The sequence below is a fragment of the Zalophus californianus genome, chromosome 9, assembly GCF_009762305.2.
Source record: "Zalophus californianus isolate mZalCal1 chromosome 9, mZalCal1.pri.v2, whole genome shotgun sequence".
Lineage (NCBI taxonomy): Eukaryota > Metazoa > Chordata > Mammalia > Carnivora > Otariidae > Zalophus > Zalophus californianus.
In genome coordinates this window covers 25,717,139-25,738,475 of record NC_045603.1, presented here as the reverse complement: position 1 = coordinate 25,738,475, position 21,337 = coordinate 25,717,139, and the positions used below count along the sequence as shown (strand labels likewise).

Genomic DNA, 21,337 nt, shown 5'->3' with positions numbered 1-21,337 from the left:
TGGATCAGCAACCGTCTAGAAAGGGAGACTTAGCTCTTTTAATTATTGCCACTGCTGTCTCAGGTGAACAGAGAGTAAGCTCATCAGGATGGCCAACAGCTCTAAAAGAGGGAAATTATTAATACACTAGAATCAGGTATAAACATATTAAATGTTGATGATTAAATGAAGAAATAATCTCATTTTAAAAACAGAAAAATAGGGGTGCCTTGGTGGCTCAGTCAGTTAAGCGTCTGCCTTCAGTTCAAGTCATGATCCCAGGGATTGAGCACAGCATCAGGCTCCCTGCTTAGGTCTGCCCTTCCCCTCTGCTTTCTCTCTCCCCCTCTCAAATAAGTAAAATCTTTAAAACAAAACAAACAAAAAACCCCAGAAAAATAGGGGCGCCTATTTTGCCTTCGGCTCAGGTCATGATCCTAGAGTCCTAGGATCGAGCCCCGAATCAGGCTCCCTAGTCAGTGGGGAGTCTTCTTCTCCCTTTGCTCCTCCACCCCGCTCGTGTTATCAGTCTCTCTCACTCTTTCTCAAATAAATAAAAATAAAATAAAAATAAAAACAGAAAAATATTTAACAGAGATACTGCAGTGGGTGGCACAACTAAAGACAAAAACCAATAATATAAATACCAGAAGGGAAAGGAAAGGCCGGTATAAATACAGAGGAAGGAACTCTGGAAGTCTCCAATGACCACAAAACGAATGAGTCAACCAGGCAGTGTTGTGACAGGATGTGTTGAGAAGATGCATAACACAAAAGGGTTAGAGAGAAGTCGTTCCTTTATACCAAATGCCAGTGAGACCCCTAGTAGAATGTGGACACCACTTTTGGTGCCATACTTCAAGAAGCATGGGGGGAAATCAGAAAGGGTTTGAACAAGAGAAACGAACAGACCCAAACAATAGGAAACAGTACTTGTTAGAAAAAGACCTTGCAGCTTATCTAAGACAGCAAAGGTTGATTTAATTATGGCCCTTAAGAGAGGAAGACCACTGAAAGCCTCTTCCCCGAACCCTGCAGGCTTTGGCTCTTTCCAGTCATTTATTTCTCAGTCAAATATCACTTTCTTAGAGGCTTTTATCCTAAGCAGACTCCTCAGTTTCTAGCACATTGCTCTGTTTTATTCCCTTTGTAGCACGTAACAATCTGAAGTTCTCACTATCCTAATGAATACTCTCTTGTCTCATTTGGATGTAAGCTGTTCAAGAGCAAAAACCTCGAACACTGCTTTGTCTAGTACATACTTCTTACATCTGGTATATATCTGGGAAATAGCATTTTACAAATATTTGTAGCATCTGTGAAGAAGCAACAAGGAAAATAAGTTTTCAAATCAGAGATGGCAGATAGCAGTAAAACACCACAGGAATTACTTAAAAGTCAAAGTAAAACCCACATGCTGCTGAAGGATACTGTGAGCCTTTAAGAACAGTCACTCGTCCATCTTAGGTATCTTACAAACTCACCTGCCTTAAGGCTAAATAATTTCTAGTGGTTACTCCCAACTCTATGATTCAATACTTTACAGCATGAAGTCTTACAAGAAACAAATAATCATTAAGTTATTATGATGTACTGAACAGTGTTCTAAGGCTTTACACAAATCAAATCATTTAGTCCTCATAATTCTGAGATAAACTCTTTTCTTCATAAAATGGGGGCTCTTGGGCGCCTGGGTGGCTCAGTCGTTAAACGTCTGCCTTCGGCTCAGGTCATGGTCCCGGGGTCCTGGGATCGAGTCCCACATCGGGCTCCCTCCTTGGGGGGAGGCCCGTTTCTCCCTCTCCCACTCCCCCTGCTTATGTTCCCTCTCTCGTTGTCTCTGTCTCTGTCAAAGAAATGAATAAAATCTTTTAAAAAAAATAAATAAATAAAATAAAATAAAATGGGGGCTCTTTAGCTTAAAGATATTAAATAATTTGCCCAAAGTTCCTCATCTAGCTCATATGTGGTGGAGCTGGGATTTAAATCCAGACAATTACACAACTTATGCCACTCATTTAAGGCTGAAATAAATTTAAACAAAGCAAAAATATATTAAACAGGAAACAACTGATTGGTAAGTTATGGCATAGAAGTTAGGTGACATGGATTTTCTCTTCTATGGTTTGATAGGCTTGCTATGTGGATCCTTTCAAATTCTGTCTTGCTGTAATGTTCCAACACATCTTGGGGTTATTGTTAATATACTATTTTTTCCTTTGTAATGATGTCTTTATTCAAAAAACATATATTTATAATGAAGCATTCCTGTCAAACTAGAGAAACAATATAATGAGCCTCCATGTATAGACATATCTTAAATAATTATCAACATGTGGCCAATCTTGTTTTATGTTTACTGAAAATACAAATACTGAATCACTTCAAAGGAAATCCCGCTATGTTATTAATCGCACTCTTTATTCTATCTATCTCTAAAAAGATTTCATTAAGTCTGAAATGCATCTAAATTCCTTTCTTTCAAGTAGAATTGCTAGCAATACAAGGAATAATCCTGAGAGGGGATTTCTGTTATCAAAAGGAAACAAAGGACAGTGCCAAAAATAATTTCTCAAAAAATTACTAAATAAACTCTAAGTGATGTGTGTTTAGAAATGTGATAACATCTTAGATACTACATTATAGCAGGAACTAAATTTAAATTAGAACTATTTTATTTTTTAAGTTTTAAGAAAAAACTAACTGGGGATTTTGTGTCTATCATGCTGATAAATATTATTTCCAAATGTTATGAGAGACCAACAAACACAAAAGTAGAAACGATTAAATACCAACATATACCTGTTTGTCTCCCAGGTCAGGGTCCCCTTTACTAGAGTCAGAGCTGACATCGTCTTCGTCAGAAGTGTTGATGTCTTCTTCCTCATCCGAAGGAAGTTCGCTAAGACCAAGATCATTGTGTCCCTCCTGGGATGCTCCAGAACTGCTTCAGTAGAAAGTATCGCATTAGTCACCTTTAATAACAAGGAATACTCCCCAAAACCCACACAGGATCAACCATCTTATTCCTATGATGTAAGCTAGGTATACCTAAGGGATGTGAACACAAGGATGGAAATAGCCAAACTTCCCCTTCTCTTTCGCTATCTCAGCTGTCAAAAACCCAAATTCATTTTCCCAGCTGCCCTAATCCTAGGCTTCCATAGCTTCTTCCTTGAAAAGATCAGGTCTCTACTCCTATGAACCAAGAAGCCTCCTAAGTATGTAGGCTAGGTTACCACAAAAGGGCACTCACTGGCTACATGGGAACATTAGAAGAGGTGGTGTTTCCCTGTGTCTGTTTTTCTTTTTTTTTAAAGCATCTAACAAATCTACTAGAATTGGGAGGTAATAAACAATGAATGTGCTACTGTGAACATGTGCCCAGCCTCCCTGATTATCCCCAGTTCCTTTTATGTAACCACATCATAAGGAATGGGAAGGGACAAGGATGTTAAAAATTCTCGGGCTCTGATCCAGACCTGCTGAATCAGAAACTCTAGGGGTGAAGGGCCCTTAGGGGATACATGTTGGAAGTTTGAATATCACTGTACCAGGCCATTTTTACCAACTCTGCCTCGCCAGCCTAATATCAACATTCCCACTTTGTACTGAGGCAGATCTCTTCAATCTAAGAGCCATTGTTGCAATCCAGTCTGTGGGGGGGAATTCCATAGCAAAGTTCCCCAGGAAGACAACAAAAATAATTCTAACTTTGGTTGTAAAGACTCAGGAACAAATTATCTGCAGCAACTGCTTTCCTGTCTGCAGTCCAAAAGAATATCTGCAGAATAGAAGAGTCAGTAAAAGATTCACAGAAAATCATCAGGGGGAAATACTCAGAATAAAGAGACAGCTGCATTTCACCCTGGCAGGTCCCTTTACGGGTCAAGGGCAGGTCACTCAACTGCCAAGGCTCCTGCAAGTTATGAAAATTTCTAACAGGAATCTTAAAAGCTAAAGTTGAATTCTCTGCCAGTTCCTGATTACACATATAGACAGCCTCAGATGCCATTCCTGGAACTCAACTGTTATACAAACCAGTTTGAGGAAGGCAGAATGCCAAAAGGAACACCTCCCTCTTCCAAAGACAGGGGTTCCTTATTATTCAGTAGCTGGAGGGCCTCGGGGAATCATATCACAGCCTCAAGTAGGTGAGTGCGCACCTGATCATAGCTCCATGACATGGAGAAGACTCACTCCCCAGGGAGGAGTTGGGGGTGGAGAGCGGAAGCTTCCTAGTCAGATCACGGGTAAGATTCACTGTCTCTGGGCGCAGGAACAGGAGCCCAATGCAGTTGGGTAATTATGTGATTTAAATCAGCTAGAGTAAATAAAGTTAACAGGATAGAGAGACTGCAGGATACATCCATATAAATAAAACGTACCTTCACTCGTTTTTTATCGTTAATTCTTTATCTCTTTACATCCTCTAAACCCCTGTTACTCAAAACATGTTCAAATCTATGAGCAGCTTCAGCATCACCAGGAAGCTTTTTACTACACTTGATCTTAGCCAAAAGGCCGAGAAGCGATCATCAGGAAGCTTTTTAAAAATACAGGACTTCAGGCCTCACCCTACTGCACTGAATCACAATCTGGTTATAACAAAATCCCAGTAATCTGGTTTTTTCAATCAGTGCACTCTTTTAGACTCAACAGTGTAAAATTTTTGAATAATTAGTAACAGAGCTTGTAGCAGCTGTGAGGAACTTAAGTTTATTTTGTCTGAAGGGAGAGCTGAGAGGTGTTTCTTTTTTTTTTTTTTTAAAGATTTTATTAATTTATTTGAGGGAGAGAGAGCGTATGAGGGGGGGAGGGTCAGAGGCAGAAGCAGACTCCTGCTGAGCAGGGAGCCCGATGCGGGACTCAAGCCTAGACTCCAGGATCATGACCTGAGCCCAAGGCAGTCGCTTAACCAACTGAGCCACCCAGGCACCCCGAGAGGTGTTTCTTGGTCCAACATTTGGAAAGACATTATTAAGGAGATAGTATGCATCTAGTTGCCACAACCATTAGGGATATAAATATTTACAAAAGTTAACATTTAAGAACAAGGAAAAAAAAATACCTTTAAGTATTAAAAGGATATGGGGGCGCCTGGGTGGCTCAGTTGTTAAGTGTCTGCCTTCGGCTCAGGTCACGATCCCAGCGTCCTGGGATCAAGCCCTGCATCCGGCTCCCTGCTCCACAGAAAGCCTGCTTCTCCCTCTCCCACTCCCCCTGCTTGTGTTCCCTCTCTCGCTGTGTCTCTCTCTGTCAAATAAATAAAATCTTTAAAAAAATATATATTTTTTAAAGATTTTATTTATTTATTGGAGAGAGAGAGAATGAGAGATAGCACGAGAGGGAAGAGGGTCAGAGGGAGAAGCAGACTCCCCGCCGAGCAGGGAGCCCGATGTGGGACTCGATCCCGGGACTCCAGGATCATGACCTGAGCCGAAGGCAGTCGCTTAACCGACTGAGCCACCCAGGCGCCCTAAAAAAAAATATTTAAAGGATATGGATCAAAACATAACTGCCACAAAATATTGGGAAAATTTTTTTTAAGATTTATTTATTTGTCAGAGAGAGAGAGCACACAAGCAGGGGAAGTGGAAGGCAGAGGGAGAAGCAGGCTCCCCGTTGAGCAAGGAGCCCAATGCAGGACTTGATCCCAGGACGTTGGGACCATGACCTCAGCCAAAAGCACATGCTTAACCAACGAAGCCACCCACGCGTCCCATCTTGGGAGATTTTAGTTCTGAAAATTGCTTTCCTACAGAAAACCTTCCCTGGCTACCCCTTCCCTCTCCCACATTAGTTTACTTGTCTCTTCTGAATCCCACATCATCTCCTTCCACTGTTCAGGCTGACCTATTTGTTTCCCGAGCTAAAATGTAAACTCCTAAAAACAAGTAAAGGGTCTTTTTCATTTGAATCCTCAGCATATTGCTTAAGACATAATAGGCCTTCAGTAAATTTTTACTGAATACACAAAAATTATATTAGAAAGCAAAGGGTGTTAAATTTCAGAAGTTCAGACGGTATTTATGGTGATGGTGATCACAAAGAAAGGTTTTGGGGGGTAATACTGGAATAGTGTGTGGTTTATAGGAGAAGGGCCATCCTAGGCATCATAATCAATGGTGTGGAAGTGGGGATGTCTGTATTCAGAAAAGAAAAATAACACTTTGGCTGCAGCAGGATTCTCCTATACATAATTAATGGAAAAAAAAGCTTGGAGAGGATGACAGGTGCCAGCTTGTCAAAGGTCATAAACAATAGAAGAGTCCACACTCATCCTGTAGGCCTTTAACAAGAAGACTCAAATCTTCCAGCAGACCTCAGAGATTTCCTTAAGAGAACTCCAAGGCGAATGTCATTACCGTACTTCTCTCTTGTTAGTGCCAACAAGGAAGAGAATAACACCTCTTCCATCAATCCAGCCTTGTAGGCAGAGCCTCTGCACCACTCCCCCCACCCAACAAGGGAAAAGGACAGCCCTGCTAATTAGCATCAGTGAGATCCTCTTGATGATCTCAAAAGATTAAACTGAAGTGAAAGGAGCTCCCCATCCCTCTGGACGGTAAACAGGAGAGACCGTTTATGATTTCTGAAGCTTAGAAGGGAGGAAAGTGAGCAAAGTGAGGTTTTAGGAAGGCTAATCTTGTAACCCAATGCCAGTGAACTAACTGGGGGCCGAATGGAGGCAGGCACCATGACAGAAGTAGATGGGGATCTAAGAAGTAATTTCAACAGTGCAGAAATGAGGTTAGCTACATGAGGAATTAAGAGGAAGGGTTGGATATAAGAGTTAAAAAAAATCATCAGGGTAAAGACGTAGGAAAAAATCTGAGTCTTCCTTCAAGATTTCATGAACAGTCACCAGCAAAATGAGGGGGACATTAACTGAAATAGAAATATCTTAACAAGGGATATGATATTAAAGGAAAGATAACGGGCTTAGCAGCAAAATCAAGAAAGATGGCATGTAGTATCCACACTTACACGTTCATCTCTACGTGATCAAACCAAAAAAAATTGTTGATTAATCTATTTTCCCATGTAATCCTTAACAGCTTTCAAATCTATAGATCTCTGATAATGAAATATGGATTCCTTACCGATGCCAGTCATTAAGCTGGGGGCTCTCGTATTCTTTACATTTCCTTCCCACTATCAGGAAGATAATGTCCTAATACTGTTGGCTTTCTGGGTTAGAGGAACAGGACATAGTGTTTCCTCTACACTCTCCTGCCCAGTTATTTCATAATTTGATAATCGAAGTAAAAGGAAAGTAAGCTGCAACCACAACCAGGACAGAATCAGGACTGGGCTCTACCTCCTAGGCCATCCTTTCCAAGTTCGATCTGTTTCTGGATGGAGTAAGGACAGAGAAAATAACACCAGAAATAAATTCCCACTGATTAGGCAGCTGTTCTTCAGTTCCACAAGTCAAAGATCGACACATTTGGACTGGTTATTTAATGCCATCACTTTTTAAAAAATTACTTATTTTTTGTTTATGTTTTTGCGATATAGGGACAGTATACCCTTCACTGGAAGTACATCAAATTTCTCTTTCAGGTTAAGACGTCACATGAAGGAGGATTTCTCTTTTAGAAAGAAATGTCTTTTTAAAAATACGTATTTAATCCATCTCCCCTGAGAGTTTTCAGGAAAGTGAAACCTGTACAGCGCTAAGCCAGACATCACCACCAAAACATTCTCGTGAGCCTCCATTAAACTGAAAATTCCAGCAAAGGGAGGGGAAGGGGGACAAGGAGAGCAGAGAAAGGAAAAGGAGCAGCAGAGTGGACTGAAGAACACTCTGAAAGCACTGAATCCTATCCTCTGTTGTTGATGAATCCAGTTACCTTTTTCCTCTCTCGTGTGCCACTTTAATCTGAGCCCCTTAAACAATGAATGTTCCATGTAATTCCTTCCAAACTTGGAAGAAAAAAGGTTATTCCAATATCCTCAGCTTCAAAGTTTCTTTCTCATTTTCAAGTCACAACATGTAAATCTGAACCTCTGTGATTTTTCTCTTCCTCTTCCTTCTACTCCTGGACCAAACTGAACAGAAACTGCTAGTCCTCAGGATGTTGTTATAATTCTTTTACAAATGCTGTCTCATTATGACTTGGTGATTATGCGTTTCCTTTGGCTGTTTTCATATTTATTGCAGAATGAATGGAAAAAACTACTGGGAAGCACTTAAGGATGAACGTTACATAGAAAAATAAGCAAAAAAATTTCACAAGTTACATATTATTATATGCCAACTACATACTATTGGTTCACAATTTTCACCAGAAGTGTTTCTATTTAGTTTCACCAGAATATGTTTTATTCAGGTACTTCAGCTCCTTTACTGAATTTCAGATTCCAGTATCAGGTTGAAAGCCATGAATCAAATCCACAATTACACAGTACTTGGAGAATGTTCTCCATTTTTCCACTCAGAGGACTTACCTGGGAACTACCCCTAAAATGAGTAAGTTATTTCTCTACTACCTTTAGGAAACCTGACACAACTGTGAAATAGGTATATGTGGCCATTTTCATCCTCGAAAAAAGCAAGATTCATGGACTTGTGGCATGTTTTTAGGTTTTCCAAACATGGGATCTTGAACAATTATTTTAAGTACATGCAGAGACAGGGTGACAGAACATACAAGCCAAAAGATAACACAGAGTCTGAAGCAAACCTGTCTGACCTGAACAAAAATCAAATTCTTCAAGTGTGACCCCTCCATGCTAAGAGGCAAACCACATCATGATAGGTCTTCTCTATTACTGACTGCTTTGACTAAAAAGAAACTTCAATGCTTCAATAACATGTAAGGTTGTGGACGGGTGATGTTCATATTACACTATAATAGCGGAAATCCTTCCCCTTAAATAAAGGTGTATTCATTAGTTTTTAAATATACATTAGTTTTTAATCTTTTGAAAGACTGTTAGGACAAACTTTATTTTAATTTTAAAAATTAATAATTTATCTGGACTTTAGTTAAAAAAGGTCTATAATTTCACATATGTATATAACATAATCACTTCTTTCAGTTAAACACTTTGATTAATAAAACATAGAATATGAATAAATAAAATCACTACAATGGGGGATAGCACAGCAGGAGTTTGTTACCACAAAAAGGAAAGTAAGTGAAAAGAAACTTGCAGCATAAAATGCACACACTTAGTGTTTTACTCTTTGGTTTATGAATTTTAGAGGTGTTAACAACTAAGCCTTTTAAAACTAATCAGCTGGGGTTCTACGGCTTCAGAAGAAGGAACCACAGAGAAATACCCAGCTTCCCTGAAATTTAAACTGGAGGACTGTTTAAAAGCTGGTTTTGGCGGACACTGTCAGGAAGGAATACTAGGCTTCAGTGACGGACCTGAAAAACACGCTCACTTCGTTTTCCAGGGGCAACCTTAACCTTTTAAATACCATTCCCCTTCCCTTCCCCAGAAATGAATTGTCACTAGGATTCTCTAAACTGTAGCCTAATGATTAAAAACAAAATCAGAGTCAGTACGCTGAGGCTGCTATTTAAAATAGTCATAACAGGACAACTCCGAAAATGGTTCAAAAAACAAACAAACAAAACTCCACAGAATTCAAAATTCCTTAAAGTCAAGAGAACCTACCCAGATGTCACACCTGCTTTATTTAAGTAATGTTAGAGTCAGGACGGTTTTTAACTACAAAGAAACCGTGCTAAAAGGAGTTTGCATCAATGGCCATTAATATCAGAGCCTGGTTAAATAAGTTGGGGCACATCCATACAATGAATTTCTCAACAGCTGTTTAAAAAATGAAGTAGAGGGGCACCTGGGTGGCTCAGCTGTTAAGCATCTGCCTTCAGCTCAGGTCATGATCCCAGGGTCCTGGGATCGAGCCCCGCGTTGGGCTCCCTGCTCAGCAGGAAGCCTGCTTCTCCCTCTCCCACTCCCCCTGCTTGTGTTCCCTCTCTCGCTTTGTCTCTCTCTGTCAAATAAATAAAATCTTTAAAAAAATAAAAAAAAAAAATGAAGTAGATCTAGGCACGATGATATAGACTGTTCTCCAAGGATATTGCTGGGTTTAAAAGAAATCAAGGCATGGAGCACTGTGCATTCATTTGTGTAAAAAAGCAAAAGCAAAAGAACACATACACATAAAAACATATATATGTATATACATGTTTATGTATGTATATGTTTGTATATAAAATGTACACACATACCCAAAAGTACAAATATGCCAGTAGATATCTCTGTACAGATCCAGAAGAAACTGATAACAATGTTTGCCTCTGGGACTAAGTTCTGAGTTAAGAGAGACTTCATAATTTACCCTTTGGTGTTTTTAAAAAACATTTTTTAATATGTGTATTATTACTTTTTCAAAGACAACACATACACACACACACCACAAACCCAGAAACTTTGGAAAGTTTTATCAAGATGGTTCAGAGCACCAACTCTTTAGGTACAGCTTAGTCCTTTCTCAGGGAGATAAGAAAAAAACAAACCAAAACAAGAAAGATACTCCTGTCCCTCTCCCTGCCCCCCTCCCCAGGTTTGGAGCTCGGCACATTTTCTTTCTTTTTTTTTTTTTTTTTTTAAGATTTATTTATTTATTTGACAGAGAGAGACACAGTGAGGGAGGGAACACAAGCAGGGGGAGTGGGAGAGGGAGAAGCAGGCTTCCCACGGACCAGGGAGCCCGACGCGGGGCTAGATCCCAGGACCCTGCGATCATAACCTGAGCCAAAGGCTTAACTACTGAGCCACCCAGGCGCCCCTGCACATTTTCTTTTAAAGATTTATTCTTAAGTAATCTCTATACCTAATGTGGGGCTTGAACCCACAACCCCAAGGTCAAAAGTCACTCACTCCACAGACAGAGCCAGTCAGATGCCCCCTGGAGCTCTGCACATTTTCAAGATTGCCTTTATTTGATCCCTTTAACTACTTTTTAGGTGGGAAAGGTATAAAGACTATGCCTTTACCCTTACAACCTGTAGGGGATTGTTCGGGAAAACCATTAGTATGCCTCTAGAAAATAGATAGGGAGGAATGACCTTCTGGTCAGCCAGCTGATGACTTTAAAAAGAGAAAAAGAGGGGCGCCTGGGTGGCTCAGTCTGTTGGGATCAGACTCTTGATTTCAAGGTCATGTTATCCAGCCCCACGCTGGGCTCTGTGCTCAGCGGGGAGTCTGCTTGGGATTCTCTCTCTCTCCCTCTCCCGCTCCCCCTGTTCTTTCTCTCTCTCTCAAATAAATAAATCTTTTAAAAAACATAAAAAGAAAAAAAGAAAAAGAGGCTGTAAAGGGACTGTTCAACATTTTGCAGGAGCCACAGAGTAAACACACAACTTAATGCATATGCCACAGTGAACCGTACCGTACAGCATTCTGGGTTGTGGGAGAATTCCTGGCCTATAAGTAAGAATGATCATGTTCTCCAGGGTTCCTGGTGCAATCCCAGTGACACAAGAGCCGATCATAGTCCAGTAGGCACTCTGTCCCTCCAGCTTAGCTGGAAGGCATCTGATTCAAGCATGAGCTGCTCCTAGCTAAGAGTAATAGATCGTTATAAAAGTGCCTCCTGAAACAAGGACTAGCTAAAATAAATACCAAACATTTAATTACCAGCAATTTTGTTTTCTTAAAATTTGGAGAGGTTTGAGAATGATTCCTTAAAATACTCTTCAAGAAATGTGCACCGAAATCTTTTTCTTAATACAGATAGAAAAGCACTGATCAAGCTTAGAATTGCCTCCAAATAAAATACAGCAGGTTGCCAATCCAGTTGTCATTGTAGCAAACATGGTGTTTAGCCGTGGAAAAATAAAAAAATTTTAAGTTAGAGTTGACCTAACATCGTTTCTTCCCTTTACTTCCTCATTATGTAATATATAACTCATGAGTAAAGGACACTAGAAATAATGAGGTTGGGATGGCTACATGAGAGTGCTTCACATTTAGACACACACACGCGCGCGCGCACGGAGATGCTTCATATTTACAGATATTTACACATATTTACACATATATTTTCATATATATCCTATAATATTTAAAATACGTAAAACTGCTATGCCATTTATTTCAATAAATATCGAGGGCTTATTATATATCATATTATTTTAGGGGCTGGATGAAGATAATCTCATAGAATTATTTAATGTTCAAACTCTACATTCTATTGGTTGCTTTTCTTTTTACCAGCTGAGTGAAACTTTCCTAACCAGATAAAGGCAGAAAGGACTGGGATAACCACAATAATTAGCATGAAGGCAGGGACTATTTCCTGAAGAGAGTACAACTAAAAGTTAGTGCACGCTAAATGTTAAAGGCAGTGCACAGACACTGAGGGCTACAGAAACAGAAAAAGAGACACCGCATACAGGCTGGGGCAGTCAGAGGCTTGAGGTACAGGTATTTGGGAGTAAGGTGGTGGCGAGGATTTCTGTGTGATGAAAAGTTAGGGTGTCTACCAAGTTAGAGAGCGAGATCCCTCTCTTGGCAAGCAGCCACAGCAGAAAAGACAATCATGGGGATTGGGATGATAGGAACTGGGGATCCAAACCCAAGCCCTCTCCTTGGCCTTGCCAGGTTCTAACACTAGAATAGGAACCTAGTGGGGGAGCCGGGCCAGGGGAGAAAGACTGGTTGATGAGGACATAAAGATAAGCACTTCATCCTTTGACTACCTTCTTACACAGGGTAACCATGTGTTTTTGTGTCAATTGTACACGCCATGTTGCTTCTGCTAATTTCTTTTCATCATAATTAGACCAGCCACTGAAAAGGTGGTGAGACTTTTGGAAAGATATGATCATTTCCTCTGCCCATGCTATGCTCGTGATTGTGAGTTGGTATGAAACCACTATGGTGTAATACCTATTGTGTTCTGCCTTGACATCTATGGAAATCCAAGAGGACGCCAAATGGCCCAAGTACAAGTTGCCCTTCCTACTCTGTTCCCTCAGATAGGGTGCCCTAGCCACACAACCTTCTCTATCACAGAGACAGTAGAGGATTTTTAGCCCCTTGTCAACATGTGCAATTATTCAAACCAGCCAATCACATCATCCCATGGGAACCAAAGGTCTCCCTACTCCCTTGATACCATATAGACGTCTGCTTCCACAGCCCCTGATGACTCACTCTGTTCCCAAGTGCAATCTCCATGTGGCCCTGGAGGCCCACGGTGGCCCTCCATGCATTGTCCTCCTCCCCTAGGCTGTATGTGACTGACAAACTGCTGTCAATCTCATCTGTCTGGTGTCCTGTGTCTAGTAATCCCATAACCCATGGGTAGGAATCCCTTCCTCACCCAGGGGTGAAAAGGAAATAATCAAAACATCATTAATTACATTATTAATTATATTATAAATTAATTAAATATGAAGTTATATATTTTAAAATTATATGCAAATAAGTTAAGTATTAATTATTAAAAATAATTAAAACCACCAAAGAGGGTGCCATTTTCTGGGATCTTTAAGTACGAGGCAGGTGCACTGGTAGTTTCTAATAGAATTATCCTGATAAATCCCCTTGAAGGGTATATCAAGTTAGCTTCCTATACACCTAATTATATTTTGTATATATATCCAAAGTCTGCCATGATAAACTTAAGCAATTTTCAAGTTAAAGGTATTAATGTTATGTGTTAACAGAAATACAGCACATTCCATGTTACAGAATATTCAATGTTACATTAAATACAGACCCCACTATAATAAAGTAGTAGGGACTTACAGGAAACCAGTAGTTAAACTCAAAGGACATCTGCTTTCTATCCAAGATCTTTTTTTTTTTAAAGATTTTATTTATTTATTTGACAGAGAGAGAGACACAGCAAGAGAGGGAACACAAGCAGGGGGAGTGAGAGAGGGAGAAGCAGGCTCCCCGCAGAGCAGGGAGCCTGATGCGGAGCTCAATCCTAGGACCCTGGGATGGAAGGCAGATGCTTAGCGACTGAGCCACCCAGACACCCGCAAGATCTTATTTTAGCCACGCCTACTTGAGTGTGCCCATCTTCTAACAGGAACTACAACCTGTAATTGGGATTTCCCACTGTTATGGGGAAAAGAATAGATGGTAGGCTTCTTGCGAGTCCATAAGTAGCCAAGATGGGGAGGTTAGATTGTCACTCATGAATACATCAGTTCACTTTGTTATTTAAAACTATACATGAACAATTCTACTTATCATTTGTCTTCCTCAGGTACTATCTGCAAAAGAACTGTCCTAAAAGTCTACTCTAGGCCACACCTATGAATCATCAATAATTCCAGAGACCCATGAGGAACCCATTTCTTTCTCAGAGCACACTGGAGACACAGGTCTATTTTTTCAAGACTGGGAGGCTGGATAGGGCATCAGGAACAGACATGGGCTTTCTTCCTCCACTCTTATTCCCCTGCATTGGTATATCTTTTCACTAGTTACATTATTAACTAGGCCCTGCTTTTAGGTTTCTTGACTGGGAAATCAAGAAACATCTTAACATTTTTAACAAACCTGCACAGCATCTTTGAAAGCTGAAGCCAGGACAAATGGAAGGGAAGCAAAAATAAACATGCATTTAAGAAGTGAGATACAGAGATTCACTTTAGACAGGGTCAGAAGCATTTCATTACAGTTTCACACATTTCTAGGAGCAGAGAGAAGGCAATAGCAAAGAAAAGAAAAAACACCTAAACCTAAGACAGACTTGCATTTGAATCTAGGCTCTACCGCTCACCTGGCTATGTGCAAATGGCTGGCTCTTTAGACTCTTCTCTAACCTATAAAATGAGAGAATACCACGGGCTATGAAGATTGAATGAGATAATGTGCACATGTCTAGTACATGTAACGGACAGGAAATAAAGACAAATTTTTAAAAAGCAGACATGAGGAGAGAACAAATTGGTCCATTACATAAGTGGAATGAATGGTAAGAGGAACTGGAAGGTTTTGCTCTTGTTCACCCCTGGTTACCACAGAATTTAGTATGACACCTTTATCCTTATATCCCACACAAAAATAGTATGGTATGCGTAGACAAGTCCAGTCTGCTGCTTCTTTTTGTAAGGCCCACGAGCCAAGAATGGCTTTTACATTTTAAGTGGTGGAAAAAATCAAGAGTAATATTTTGTGACATGTGGAAATTACAGAAAACTCAAATTTCAGTGTCTACAAATAAAGTTTTATTGGAACATAGCCACACACATTTGTTTTTGGACTGTCTATGGCTGCTTTCATGCTATATCCACAGAGTTGAAGAGTTTCAACAGAGATCACATGGCCTGTAAAGTCTAAAATATTTACCATCTGACCCTTTAGGGAAAAAGTTTACTGTACCTCGGTTTAGTAGCTTACCCAGAAAAAAGCAGTATATCTGCTTTGGAGCCAAAAACTGCTTCTGTTTTCATCTGAGCTCTGCCACTTACTATCCAAACAAAACTGAGTAATAAGCTCTTAACCTCAATTTGCCTCAGTTTCCTCATCCATAAAATAGGGATAATAATAGTGCCTGCCTGAAAGGGCTTTATGAAGATTAAATGAATTTATATGAATAATGTACTAATAACAATGCCTCGTACATAGAAAGCTCATTCACTTGTATGCATGCTCTCCCTCCTCACACCTTTAGTGTCATCTGTAATATTAAAAAAAATAATTACTTCTAAACAATTAAAAGCCTAGATTTGTAAAAAAAATGACTTCAGAGAGAAGCTTCTGCATTATCAGTCATGTGAAACAGCTCATCATCAGTGTACATGGCTGAGTAAAGAACTCCTGCAATGAGATCATCTGAGCCATGGTTTCACAGCAGGTCACCCCTGGTCTTGTTCTAAACTGTGATTATTCTGAGCTTCAGGATATTACCGTACAAGTAGTAAGCTCCCAAAAAGAAGCAGTGATTTCACTGTACAGTAATATCCTGAAGCTCAGAATAATCAGTTTTACCTACAACACAACACTGTCTCCTATTTCTAGAAGAATTTCAGTTACCAACTAATTTAGACGTGTCCCATTAGATCTTAAGATACTTTTAAAAGCAACTTTTTAAACATTAGCTTTATCCCACTTTGGCAAATAAAGATCACAATGAACAACACAGACTGAAAAGATCTCCGAAAGCTATAAAAAGCATGTGTCATGCAATGAAGCTGCTAAGTCTTTTGGTTATGGGAAATTTATTTTGCAATGTAATGTAAAGAGAAGTATTTCTTCTTTCTTTTATTATTTTTTAAAGATTTTATTTATTTATTGGAGAGAAAGCGAGAGAGCACAAGCTGGGGGAGGAACAGAGGGAGGGAGAGGGAGAAGCAGATTCCCCACTGAGCAGGGAGCCCAACAGGGGCCAGACCCAGGGACAAGGCAGACGCTTAACCAACTGAGCCACCCAGGCGCCCCACCTGTATTTCTTTTCTAATTACAGATTTTCATCCTAAAGTAGAAAGAGTTTAGCAGACAGCACTTCAAAACCCTGATCCCTAACTTTGAGCCACTAGCTTAAGTCACCAAAAAGGAGGAGAAGGAAGGAAGCAGGTACCAGAGAACAGTAGAAAAGAGGGAAAAAGTAAAGAAATGAGCAAGTACAAAGACAGACGTGCTGCACTCCCCCATCTGTGACGTGTGTCTGCATTATCCTAGCTGTTCACTGAGTTTCTGGTGAGTTAGGCTTTGTGTTAGGCACTGAGGTGACACAAGGAAGACTTCCTGCCTAGGAGGAAACAGTGCTGACAACCTCTGCCTTTCTCAAGTACCTCCAAGATAAGAAAAGCCTCCTGTGAACAGAGATTAACTACCCCTAAACTTTCCATTTATTCTAAAACTTTCCGTATTTAAAAAAGCAAACAAACAAAACCCCCAGAAAACTTCTTCTCTCAACTGGAATGGAGGGGGATAACGAGAGGGAAAGGAAGGAGCATTTTACTTTTCACCTTTTGCACATTTAACTTTAAAAGGAAAAAAAAGGATTCTATGTAACTTTTTATAATTAAAAAAATTAAAACACAAAGAATTGAAAATCTCTATTCTCCCTCCCCCAAGTTTAGTTATCTCAATTATTGTAAGATTCCCTCAAAAACAGCATTTTTTAAAAATACTTAAGAAGAAAAGATCAAAGGTAAGGGGGAGGATGGGCTGGAGACAGCCATCCCCATCTAAGCCTCCCATAAAATGCAAAAAAAACAGACCTTGGTGACATGTGGATTACGGCAATAATTTTCAGTATACTTCCTGTAGACAGACTATAAAGGAACATACTTCTAACCCTCTAGACTGCCTACAGCCTGTCAGGGAAAATGATAAATTCCCTGTATGGTAAAACCAAGGAAGAAATAATGTTTTCACCCTAACATCAGATAAGCATAGCAAAATAGAAGCTACTGTAAACTCAACGCTTCTATCACAGTCACAGATTTTAACTTATGGAATCTACCCAGAGGGCATTAGCAGAAAGGCCAGAAGAAATATTTACTGGGGCCAAGATTTCAATGAGCAAGCTGAAAAGATACTAATCTGTACAGTACAGAAGAGCACATGAAAATACTTTGCTCCTTAACAGTGGCAAGGGCTCAATAAAAATAAAAGATGCTTAGAATTACTACTATGGAGAATCAATCAAATAAGGCTACCTTCAATGAAATGGCTAAGATCTCATTTTAGCCTACCATACAAAAGCATCAACAATCAAGTAACCACTGGGTATAAAAAATATACCTAAACTACTTAATGCCCACCACCCAATTAAGTAGGGCACGTGATGTGATGAGCACTGGGTGTTATATGCAACTGATAAATTACTGAACACTACATCTGAAACTAAAGATGTACTATAGGTCGGCTAATTGAATTTAAATAAAAATTAAAAAAATAATTTAAAAATATATACATATACCTCGGGTACCTGGGTAGCTCACTCAGTTGGTTAAGCGACTGCCTTCGGCTCAGGTCATGATCCCGGAATCCTAGGATCGAGTCCCACATCAGGCTCCCGGCTCAGCAGGGAGCCTGCTTCTCCCTCTGGCCCTCTCCCCTCTCATGCTCTCTCTCTCTCTCTCTCAAATAAATAAATAAAATCTTAAAAATATATATATATATATATACACCTAAACTAATTTTACTATCAAAAAAGCTCCTGAACCTATTAGAGCTAACATATTTGCTTATTTTCAGTGTTTAAATTTTGCTCTACAAAGAGTTCCTATATCTTAATGAGACCAAAACCCATTTCTTTAATAGTCACAGAAAATTTTCACCCTTCATATATTTAATTTATGTTCTTCACTAAAACCTTAGTACTGATTCTCATTTTAAAATTCCTTTTATACTGGGGCGCCTGGGTGGCTCAGTCATTAAGCGTCTGCCTTCGGCTCAGGTCATGATCCCAGGGTCCTGGGATGGAGCCCTGCATCGGGGTCCCTGCTCAGGGGGAAGCCTATTTCTCCCTCTCCCACTCCCCCTGCTTGTGTTCCCTCTCTCGCTGTCTCTGGTCTGTCAAATAAATAAATAAAATCTTAAAAAAAAAATGTCATTTTATCCTTCTCCAAATATGGTACTCAGTATACACTTGATGTGCAGTAAGAACCCATTACCTAGAAATAGTATTTAACACACTAAGTGGAAACATGTAATCTATTAAATAGCTTTCACAGGTTATCTGTGCAAATTCACAAGCATATTCTATATTTTACTTGTCTTCTTAATAGCTAGAACATGGGATTTTATCAGTTATACAGTGAGAATACTAAAAGACAAGGAAGGGTAAGAAGTTTTCTTAAGTTAGCATTTTTCTAGATGATTTTATAATTTTTTAGGTAAGACTCTTATATTTTTCCCATCTGGATACCCAACTACTCCAGATTGGTGTTCATAATACACTTTATTTGCAAACAACAAAGAGTTTAAAATAGTAATTCATACTATAAGAGAAAGCACATTTTCTGTAGCTATATCATTTCAGTTGTTTCCCCATATATATAAAAATTGCACAAGGCCTTTACCAGGACTTGGGGGCATCTTAGTAAATTCTGGCTAACTCCAAAGGTACCTACAAACTGCTAGGATTTTTTTTTTTAATTTCACTTTTCTAACTACATATAAGACATAAAGACAGGTCTTTCCTTTAAGAAGAGTTTCATAAAAATTTTTATTTATTTTTTTAGTAATTGTCTGCATTTTCTGCATAGCACATCAAGACAGGTACCTTAAGATCTATACTACTTTGAGAAACTGTCAAAAATGGTTTTTGATTGGCACAGGAATTTAGGCCTATGGCTTCTTTCTGCGGTTTTGGTAAGACTACCAATGGAATGAGTGGAATGGAATGTTTCTTGCTTAACAATTCCATAACATGGGGTGTCTGGGTGGCGCAGTTGGTTAGGTGACTGCCTTCGGCTCAGGTCATGATCCCAAACTCCCAGGATCAGTCCCGCATCGGGCTCCCAGCTCAGCAGGGAGTCTGCTTCTCCCTCTGACCTTCTCCCCTCTCATGCTCTCTCTCAAATAAATAAATAAAATCTTAAAACAAAAACAAAAACAAAAACAAGCAATTCCATAACATGGAAGGATGCTCACTATCTAATAAAGATACTCATGTGAAGTCTTTTAGCTCAATTTCTCTTCTCTAAGGGAGCTCTGTTTTAACAAATCTCCAAGTCGGTGTAATTCCTTTCCAAAATTAACAGATGTTTCCTGTGCATTCTAGAAGCCTGGTCATTGGGACACAGGTTTACTCAAAATGCAGCTGGATTCTGACCTCACTCAAGTAAAAGCAACATATAACCTGACAACTATTTACTCAGATGTGTCCACCTATTTTATGCCAGGTATCTGCTGAGGCCAGGGACACAAAGATGTTTATACTCTCTTATAATATTTATTCTTATATTTCTTGTATCTTATGTTTCTTTTTCTGGAGGGAGTCCTAGGGTGAGGCTAACAAATTGCTATGAAAAAATGATGAGGCAGTGCTCTCCAAAAGCAGACCAAGAAAAGGGGTGACCTGTACTGCTTGGTACACAATCAATACAGTAGATGGCATCTATTAATTTTATGACACCAATAAACAGGATATGCTAGGCAATATGCTATGGAAGGGAGTGGCAACACAAGTACCTACAAATTCACTTCTTCATTCAGTGTTTCAGTAAATATTTACTATGTGCCCACGATATGTCAGGCATTGTTCTAGGCACTGGGGAGAAAGCGATGTAGCAAAATTAAATGCCTCTCATTCATGCAGGTTGTATTTTAGTAAGAGAGACATATGGGCAAGTAAGTAAATAGATTATATACCAAAGGGAATAAGAAGTGTTAGAACAACAGAACTGGGTAAGTGGGACAGTGGATAGGTGGAGGAGGTAGGATTATTTTCTTACCTTTCCTACACTGGAAGGGGGGATTTTCACAAAAGGTAACATCTGAGTTAGGTCAGGAAGGATGACATAATCCGTCTAGGGGGAAGGGTGTGTCAGTAGAACAAAGCTATGAAAGGGAACAGAGTGCTTAGTAATGTTGGTCAGTCTCATACAGGTGGGCAAACTCATGAGATTAGAAAGGCCAACTGGGGCCAGACTACAAAAAGTCTTATACACTAAGGTAAAGAGTTTGAATTTTATTCTCTAGGGAGCAAGGCACCAAATATGCTGAATTACAAGATAATTCTTTAAAAACCATAAACCAAAAATTCTCATTCGAAATGGGCCAAAGAAACAGAGATTTCACCTTAGAGGATATATAGATGGCAAATGTGCACATGAAAAGATATTTAACATCATCAGCCATCAAGGAAATGAAAAATGCATCACAATGGATGTCACTACACACCTATCAGGATGGCTAAAAAAAAGTAGCAAACACCAAGTGCTGAAGAGGATGTGGAGACACCGAACTATTTGTACACTGCTGGTGGGAAAGTAAAATGGTACAGCTACTCTGGAAAAGTTTGGCAGTACCTCCTAAAAATAAACATGCAATTACCACACAACCCATAACTGTACTTTTGGTATTTATTCCAGAGAAATGAAAACATGTTCACACAAAAACCTATATGTGAATGTTCATTATAGCTTTATTCTTAAGAGCCAAACGGCAGAAACGGCCCTTTACCTGGATGTCCTTTAACTGGAATATTACTCAGCAATAAATGGAAAGAACTACAGATACATGCAACAACTTGGATGAATCTCCAGGAATTATGCTGAATGAATTATGATTCCATTATATATAACATTTGTGAAATGACAAAATATTTGAAATGGATTGTTGGTTGCCGAGGTTTGGGGAATGAGATGGGTGGGAGGAGAGTGTGGTCATAAAGGGGTAACAAGGGGGATCTCTGCAATGATGGAATTGCTCAGCATCTTCACCG

The 21,337-nt window shown here is 39.5% G+C and overlaps 1 protein-coding gene across 4 annotated transcripts in view; it reads right to left on the bottom strand.

The window, feature by feature from the left end:
* FGD6 (FYVE, RhoGEF and PH domain containing 6) overlaps window positions 1–21,337 on the bottom strand; it is a 108,175-nt gene that overhangs the window by 67,366 nt on the left and 19,472 nt on the right. For 3 of the 4 annotated variants that reach the window (XM_027591643.2, XM_027591645.2, XM_027591646.2), the window contains one exon: window positions 2,782–2,926. In XM_027591643.2, the coding sequence (XP_027447444.1) occupies window positions 2,782–2,926 (145 nt within the window). The remainder of the gene's footprint in view (window positions 1–2,781; window positions 2,927–21,337) is intronic. The other variant, XM_027591644.2, reaches the window with a different exon arrangement.